At 55.4% G+C, this 8,838-nt stretch overlaps 1 protein-coding gene across 1 annotated transcript; it reads left to right on the top strand.

Moving 5' to 3' along the window:
- The first annotated feature begins 2,620 nt into the window (after positions 1 to 2,620).
- Positions 2,621 to 8,529, top strand: RAP2B (RAP2B, member of RAS oncogene family). The gene has a single exon (XM_071438257.1). It carries the CDS (start codon positions 2,902 to 2,904, stop codon positions 3,451 to 3,453), a length of 552 nt encoding a protein of 183 aa, XP_071294358.1. The 5' UTR covers positions 2,621 to 2,901; the 3' UTR covers positions 3,454 to 8,529.
- Positions 8,530 to 8,838: the final 309 nt, after the last annotated feature.

Below are 8,838 nucleotides of genomic sequence, written 5' to 3'. Positions count from 1 at the left end.
AGCAATTTTATTCTGTCATTGAAAAACCACCACAATCCAGCAGTGGTGGATAGGACTAAATAGATAGGACTAAAACCAACATTACAGCCTGGTCTTTATAAAATTGGCTACTGGCATGCTGAGAGTAAGTGTAATGTGAGTAATTCAGATGTGGGTTTGCTACAGAAGTGATGAAGGTGGGGAGGCCCACATCATACCCAAAACCTGAGCACAGATTAAGAAAATAAAATATTTCTGCAGTGACACGAGGCCTTTCAGCAATTCTTACAGCTGGTTTTGAAGAGAACTTTGCCAGCCTGTGACTGATTTTGGCTGGCTCACACCAAGCTGGGTGATGTGGTAGCTCTGCTCCCAGAGTACTTCTGGGAGGGGGAATCAGATGGACAGTGAAAGGAACAGCAAGAACAGGTGGGGAAATGGCTTGAAAGGGAGCTCAGTTGTTCAGTTTCCAAAGGATGGGCTAAGCAGCCATGGAGAGACAACTCCCAGAACAAGAGGCTGGAAGCACCCAGAGCTCAGCCCTTGCAGGAGCTGCAGAGCCCAGAGCCTGTCACAAGGCAAGGCTTACCTGGGCAGAGCCTAGAACAGAGCGGGGACCAAAGCCCAGCCCGGGGCTGTGCTGGCAGATCAAATACCTGCTGCAGCCCCAGGCTGACCTGCACAGCAGCTCAGGAGCAGCCTGCAGCCCACAGGCGCTGCAGTGTGTGAGAGGAATGTGCACCTGGCAGGAATCAGGTGGGGCCTGGCAGGGCAGCACCCTACCTGGGGACACCCAGCTGCCGTGGCTGCACCCACAAACCACACACAGGCTTCACACACTCTCATATTTAACAGAGCTGCTCCAGCCCCTGCCCATTCCACTACAGGGCTGCTGAACACAGCGTTTCTGTTCCTCAGGAGAGGTTTATTTGCAAAGATACACACCAGCAGCAGCAGGGTTCCCTTGGAGCTCCAGGGGATCACCAGGGGTGCAGTACTCACCAGAGGATGGGTCACCACGGGGGTAAATCCCCACAGCACCTGAATACTGCAGAAGTGATTTCAGTAGAATTTAGCCTCTGTGAAAATTGTTCAGGAATAAGAGAACATTATTTACAAAACTTATATCAAATCCCTTAGACTTTGCCTACCCAAGCGCTGTGTTTAGATTAGGCTTGGAAACAAGGTGTGGTAGCAAGGATCTAAATGTCACCATTATGTCAATAAATACCGAGAATTGTAAAGAACTGAGTAAGACGCAACAGCAAGGACCGGAGGGTGTCAAAACAACTAACAATACTTTCTTGGAAGGAATGTCTAACAGCAAGTCCAGGGCACGGCTTCTACAAAGAGCGGCAGGAGCCAGCCCGGGGACTGAGCCCTGCCAGGCCACGCTGCCGCTCAGGGGCCACCGAGCGCAGCAGCACCGACATCTGCACGGGCACATCTGCACGGGCACCTCTGCCAGGGGCACATCTGCACAGGCACATCTGCACGGGCACCTCTGCCAGGGGCACATCTGCACGGGCACATCTGCCAGGGGCACATCTGCACGGGCACATCTGCCACGGCACCTCTGCCAGGGGCACATCTGCCAGGGGCACCTCTGCCAGGGGCACATCTGCCAGGGGCACCTCTGCACGGGCACATCTGCCACGGGCACCTCTGCCAGGGGCACATCTGCCAGGGGCACATCTGCACGGGCACATCTGCACGGGGCACATCTACCACGGGCACATCTGCTACGGGCACCTCTGCACGGGCACATCTGCACGGGGCACATCTGCACGGGCACCTCTGCACAGGCACATCTGCCACGGACACATCTGCATGGGCACATCTGCCAGGGGCACATCTGCACGGGCATATCTCCCGCCGGAGCCCCGGCCGCGCCCGACCCGCAGCGCGGGGTTACCGGGCACGGGGTGTCCTGGCGGGCTGGCCCCGGCGGGCACGGGGCACGGCAAGCCCCCGGAGGCAGCGGGGCGGGCAGGAGCCGCGGGGCACCGCGACCCGGCCCGGCCCGGCAGCGGCTGCACGCGGCGATAGGGCGGGAGGCGCGGGACGGCGGCCCGGGCAGCGCCGATAGCGGGCGGGGACACCGGGGTGGGGCACCCGGGCTGCCGGCCCCACCGCCGGCCCCATTTCCCCGCTGCGTGCGGGACCCCGGGCGGGAGGGGACGCGCGCTGATCCCGATCCCGGTTCCGTTCCCGCTCCCGGTTCCGATCCCGATCCCCATCCCGGTCCCGGTCCCGGTCCCGGTGCGGAGGGCCCCGGGCGGGAAGGGACGCGCGGCGATCCCGGTCCCGATCCCGGTTCCGGTTCCGATCCCGATCCCGATCCCGGTCCCGATCCTGATCCCGATCCCGATCCCGATCCCGATCCCGATCCCGATCCCGACCCCGGGCGCGGCCCGGCCCGGCGCAGGGCGGGGGTCACACACGCGGGGCGGGGCGTGGGCCGCCGCTCTCCGCCGGCAGCCAATGGGGGCGGGCGGCGCCGCGCCGCAGCCAATGGGCGGGGGCGGCCCAAGAGCCGCAGCCAATGGGCGGGGGCGGCCCAAGCGCCGCAGCCAATGGGCGGGGGCGGCCCATGCGCCGCAGCCAATGGGCGGAGGCGGCCGCCATGGGCCGCGGCAGCACTGTCCCGCCCCGCCGCGCCGGGAGCGGGGCCGGTACCGGCAGCGCTGTCGCCCTCCGTTCCTCCCTCCCTCCCTTCTCCTCCTCAGCCCCTTCCTCCTCCTCCTCCTCCTCCTCCTCGGCGCTGCCCGGCGCCGGGGCTCTCCCGGCGCCGCTCCGCAAGGCGCGGCCGCCGCTTCCCCGCCCCGGCGCGGGGCCGTCCCTCGTCCCCTCCCTCCCTCCGCCCCGTCCCCGCCCGCCGCGGCAGCCCCGAGCGGGAGGCGGCGGAGGGAGGCGGGAGCCATGCGGGAGTACAAGGTGGTGGTGCTGGGCTCGGGCGGCGTGGGCAAGTCCGCCCTTACCGTGCAGTTCGTGACCGGCTCCTTCATCGAGAAGTATGACCCCACCATCGAGGACTTCTACCGCAAGGAGATCGAGGTGGACTCGTCGCCGTCCGTGCTGGAGATCCTGGACACGGCGGGCACCGAGCAGTTCGCCTCCATGCGGGACCTCTACATCAAGAACGGGCAGGGCTTCATCCTGGTGTACAGCCTGGTGAACCAGCAGAGCTTCCAGGACATCAAGCCCATGCGGGACCAGATCATCCGCGTCAAGAGGTACGAGCGGGTGCCCATGATCCTGGTGGGCAACAAGGTGGACCTGGAGGGCGAGCGCGAGGTCTCCTTCGGGGAGGGCAAGGCGCTGGCCGAGGAGTGGAGCTGCCCCTTCATGGAGACCTCGGCCAAAAACAAAGCCTCTGTGGACGAGCTGTTCGCCGAGATCGTCAGGCAGATGAACTACGCGGCGCAGCCCAACGGGGACGAGCCGTGCTGCGCCTCCTGCGCCATCCTCTGAGGGCGGCGGCGGCCCCGCGCCCCGGCGGGCACGCTCGGGGAGAAAACATCGGCAGCAAAACTCATCGTGGTGGAAATGTGGCTTTTCTCGGCATGTACGTTTCGTCCAGTCTCGGTCATGGCATATTTCCTGTCAGTGTCGGCGGCGGGCGCGGGAGCGGCCGGTCCCGCCGCCCGGGGAGCGGAGCCACGCGGGGAACCCGCCCCGGGACAGGCGCGGGGAGCCCGGCGGGGAGCGGGGCCCGCACCCCCGGGACAGCCCCGGGATAGCCCCGGGATAGCGGGGCCACAGCCCCGGCACAGCGGGGCCGCACCCCCGCGACAGCCCCGGCACAGCCCCGGGATAGCCCCGGGACATCCCCGGGATAGCGGGGCCGCACCGCCGGCACAGCCCCGGCACAGCCCCGGCGCAGCCCCGGCCCAGCGGGGCCGCAGCAGCCCGGTGCAGCGGGGCCCGTCCCGGTGCAGCGGGGCCCGTCCCGGTGCAGCGGGGCCCGTCCCGGCGCGCTCGCTGCCCGCCGTCTCTATGCAAGCGGGAGCGGTGCGGGGCCGTCCCGCCCGGAGAGTTGCACATGGAACTGGGACTGTGACCCGATCGGTGCTGCCAGGCACGGGGCGCCGGGCAGCGCCGCCGATACCCCTGGAATAATGCTCTATTTTGTTTACCTGCTGTATCGGATGGGAGTTTGCAGGAGAGTGGTAGCGTGGTGGTTTTTCTCCTGGTTTTGTTTGGTTTTTTGTTTTTTTTTTTTAAATCAGCTGTGAAAATGTTACAAATCTGCACAATTGTTTAGGTGTGCGTGTGTGTGTGATTTCGTTGTGGTTTTGGTTTTTCCTTTGGCGGGAGGGGGAGGGCGGTGGTGCTTTTTTTGCCGAGGGGTTTTGGATTTGGGTTGGCAATCCCTGATTTTGATGACTAGCTCTCTCAAGTGCAAAGACTTCCCATGAATGATGCAGGGCCAACGGCAGCCCTGTGTCTGTAGAGTGCCTTCAAAACTCAGCTGTTCCAGCCGGTGCCAACCTGTGAAAGCTCCACAGAATCCCATTATCTACTACTCCAAAAACTACTTAACAGTTTCCTTGCAGTAATCACACCGAGCAAGCCAGGACAAAAGGGCCTATTGTTAGTGGAATTTATTTCTTATTTCCATCTGAGCCTTTTAAGTGTTATTTCCATGTCTTGCAAGTTTGGCCTTCATTTACTTCAAATTTACAAGAATTTAGCCTTTTGGGATTTTTGGGTGGGGGGGCTTTTTTTAATTTTTTGGTTCTATTTCCCCTTGATTTTGTCGTGGGATGTGCCTCCAGCCAGCAAAGAAGGAAATCTTATCTTTGTGATGTACCAAGAAAATTCTAACAACTGTCATTTTAATTGCAGACATGCATTGAAGAGATGTCTATCCATTTGAAGAATTTTAATACAAATGCTGTTTTTTAGAAAACAACTTTGTGCATTGTTATGTATCACATGAAACACTGACTTTCACACAGGCTCTTAATCCAGATTTATATCTCAGTAGCACTGAAAGGTGGAGGGGTCGATTTAGCTGAGAACAGTGGTGAAAAAAAGGCCAACCACAAGATTGCTGTTTGACCTGATCTTCAGTCATTTTTGATGCAGGTTTTTGCTTGTATGCAGGTCCTGGCCCAGTATGCTGCCAAGCTGTGGGGAGAAGGCAGCTTTAAGAAGGGAGTGTGGGCTTACTGCAACAGGCCCTGTAAGATTTGGTCCTTTTTCCCTGCTGGAAGCAGCGTGGCTTATTGGGGTGAAGTTCTAAAGGTCAATTAATTATGAAATTAAAACTTTTAGTCTCGTTTATATTTAAAGTTACAAACCAGCCCGTTTTGTTTTCTGGCTTGCAGAGGGGCTGGGGTGGGAGGAGACCCGTGGCTCCCATCAGCTGCACGGCCCAAGGAGCTGCTTTACCTGTCCTTTCCCTCTCTTTGCCCTTCTTTAAAGGTCTGCACACAAAACCTGCAGCAGCTCTCTTTTTCCTTCTCCCCCCTGTCCCAAGAAGTCTTGAAATTATCTTACATCTCAAAAACAAAGGTTGAACAGGGGTTTTTAGTCAGGCCAACTGAACAGCGACGGCCACGATTCCTCTGTGACCCTGGTAATTTCTCCTGTTTTCGGCAGGAGAACTTTGTGCCCCAGCCCTGGAGGGCAGTGTCAGTTTGATGCCCCTGCTGCCTGGGCTCTCCCTCTGATCAACACATCAGTTTACCCCCGTTTCTCACTGAAACTTGAAAACCTCATTGCAGCTCCTCTTCCAGGAATTCCTGAAAGTTCATTAGAAGCCAGAGGACTCCCGTGCTGGGGAGACAGGGGAATGACACAGACAGAAAGGGTTTCTTTTAACCCAGGAACTGCATTGAGAGCTAAGGGAGCTTGACTGCTGCCATATCTGCAGCTTACAAACTGCACACCTGATGTTAAAAAAAATAAATTTACATCTCAGTTACTGCCATGGTTCAATTTTGCCTTAAATTCAATGGGAATGTACAGTTTTCAGCACCCACCAGGCTTCGATCAGTGCATTGACAGCAGCTGGATGTGGTTGATAAGAGCAGGTATTTATTGTGCCCTGCCAGAGCCAGCAGACCCCTCACCTTCCCCAGTGCCTCCTGCCTGAGCTGGGCTTGAGGAATAAAGCAAAAATAGCACACGAAGTCCAGCTGTGCTGATCCTGGCAGAGCAGCTGGGGGCAGCCAGCTGAGCTCTGTGCTGTGCTGCCCTTCCTGTGGCACATTCTGCTTTTGGCCAAAAAGGTGCATTTGCTAAAGAGTGAAGCGTTTAAGCAGCCATGGCACTGTCTGACCAGGGTTTTGAATGTATTTGGGCATTCCATGTTCTCTGTGACTGGTGAGGACAGTCCAAAGTGTAGAGCTCAGTAGTCTGATCTTCCAAATACTCTGAAGTGTTTTGGTGCTTGTTAAACATAGGCCTTGTCTATAAAAAGTCTGAAAAAATCATCCTGCTTTAACTTGACTGAGTGATGCAAGCTATATTAGCTTGGACACTTGAGGGAAATGTTGTATCAATCTAAAGGTACTCTTTATTCCTTTTCCCTGTGGGAATATGTTACACCCGTGTCAATACAGAGGTGGTATATCACTCTTTTCACAGTGAGAATTGCAAATATTTACTTGTTTTGGAAGAAAAATTACATTCCCAGCCAAAATCCTTCCTGACATCGCAGAAATTGTGTAAACAAGGCCTTGGTTTAAGGCTGGTCTTGTGACCACATATTTTGCTGTACATAATGATTGTATTTTTGAGAAGCCCAGCCTGTTGTGCTGCAGGGGAGCGCGTCTGGCACGCGGGTGCCCGTGACTGTATCGGTGCCCTGTGCCCTGTGCCCTGTGCCCTGTGCCCTGCGCCCTGTGCCCTGTGCCCAGCCCAGCGTGCTGCTGCTCAGCGTGGTGCTCAGGATGGACCTCGTGCTGCTCCCTGCCTCTGGACCCGCTGCTGCTGCTGCTCCTCTCAAAGAATGTACGGCAAGATGTTTGCAAAGGGCATTTTCAATAAAGGGCAGCTGGCTCTTTATGGCTTCCTCACTCGGGTACTCATTGTGTGCAGGTGTTCTTCGGGGTCAGATTTCCTCCAGGAGTGACAAAATGCAGAAGGTTGCGTGTCCTCTCAGAATTTTGTGCCAAAGGAGTGGCACAGGTGCATGGGTGCTCCCAGGAGGTGGATGGGAGCCAGCTGGAGCCCCGCTGCCATCGGAGCTCTGTCCCTGGCCAGGTTTGTCCAGAGCCCAGGTGCTCCTCTGAGCCAGCCCTCACTGCACCCCTGGGCAGAGCTGTTCGTGTTCTGCTGAGACCTGCTCTAGGAGCAAACGTGTGTGAGCTCAGCTCCAAGGGGAAATGGTTTTAAATATTGATATTCACAGCTTACAGCCTGGTCCTACAGTGTTTCCTGCAGCCTCGTGCAAAATGTGTGTCAGACTCTCCTTCCTGTCACATTGCTGCAGCACTGTTTGAGAACCTCCCTTTTGCAGGAATCCAGCATCTGCCCAAGCTGTAGGACTTTGTGTTAGAGTCTTTGGTGACCGTGTGTGTGGCAGATGAGAGGGATTTGAGAGCAAACTTTCAGTGCAAAAAGCAAAAGATATTCAAGTGAGCTGTAGTGATGAGAAATGGAGTGCAAGTGTGTTGCTGGGGCTGCATGTGCTGGGGATTTGGGCTTTTTTGTTGATTCTGTGTTTTAATTTGTGTAGAGTTTGTTAGTCTGCCATCAGAAATCCTGCTGTGTTTCCCATGGAAGACTCAATGTGTGTGTGTGTGTGTGTGTGTGTGTGATCTGACTTCACTGGGGCTGGAATCAGAATTCCTCCCTTTCCACAGATGATCTCACCTCAGTGACCTCAGTTCTGGAGCATTCCTTATGGGACAGCCCTTGTGGTGCTGAAGGAGCCCCCACAAAAACTGCTCAGTGATGAGCAGAGATGTTCCTGCAGGAAGCTCCAGAGCAACCATTGCTCTTTCTCTGTGGCTGTTTTAAATTTCTGAAGGGTACAACTGCTCCAGCCAACAGCAGGGCTGCTTTGCTGCTGTCCATGCCAGAGGTGCATATTGTGCATAAGGCAAGAGCTCAAATCCTTAATCTGCACTATCCAGCAGGTCCCAGATCCTACCCAAACCACTGTAAAATTGGAAGTCAGTTAACCATTGCAAGTCATCCAAGTGAATCTTAAAATATTGAAAGCAGCTGTTCTGTATTGACTCTGTTTTTCATTTTGGCAGTCTTGGGTCTTTTGGAGGTTTGGGTGAAGAGCAGACTGATCAAGAAGCCATAGCTTTGTTTTGTAGTCCTTGACACAGAGAGAGGTTTAGGAAAATGGCGCCTGAGATGTGACTTCAGCTGCAAGGATTTAAACCCCATTTATTTCTACAAAGTTCTCTAAGTGAACATTATAAAAAGTGCTTAATTAAAAGATTTGATGTTCAGGTACAGACAGATGCCAGATCTTTCTCCTCTCCTTGACAGACCGATAATGATTGTGCAAAAAATGCTGCAGCAATGAGACTGGACAGAATATCAATAAATTCCTACAGTTTTTGCCTTTTGATACAACCATGTTAATTTGTTACACTGGGGTGAAAGGGGATGTTATAGGTTGATTTTGAGGGCAGTTGTAAATGGACCTCTGGGTGAAAATGAATCTGAAATCGAAGCTGGCTGTTCTTTCCTCTGAATCAGGTATTGCAAAAGGTACAGGTCAGTATTTATAGCAGATGTCCCTTCCCAGTTTCTCATTTGTGGTATGTTAATCTAATTCTTAGTTTCTGTAGTGTTCCTCCAGTTATCCCAGTTTCAGCAATCCAGGGGCCATGTATTGCATCCACGCTGTCCAGAGAGGCAGCTTGAAAGAGAAACCTCTGC

Source organism: Agelaius tricolor, unplaced genomic scaffold, assembly GCF_023055355.1.
Source record: "Agelaius tricolor isolate 1412-34295 unplaced genomic scaffold, bAgeTri1.0.p SCAF_12, whole genome shotgun sequence".
Taxonomy (NCBI): domain Eukaryota; kingdom Metazoa; phylum Chordata; class Aves; order Passeriformes; family Icteridae; genus Agelaius; species Agelaius tricolor.
This window is presented reverse-complemented; position numbering and strand designations above follow the sequence as displayed.

Coding starts and splice junctions, on each gene's coding strand:
- RAP2B (XM_071438257.1), top strand. CDS start 2,902: ATGCGGGAGTACAAGGTGGTGGTGCTGGGCTCGGGCGGCGTGGGCAAG.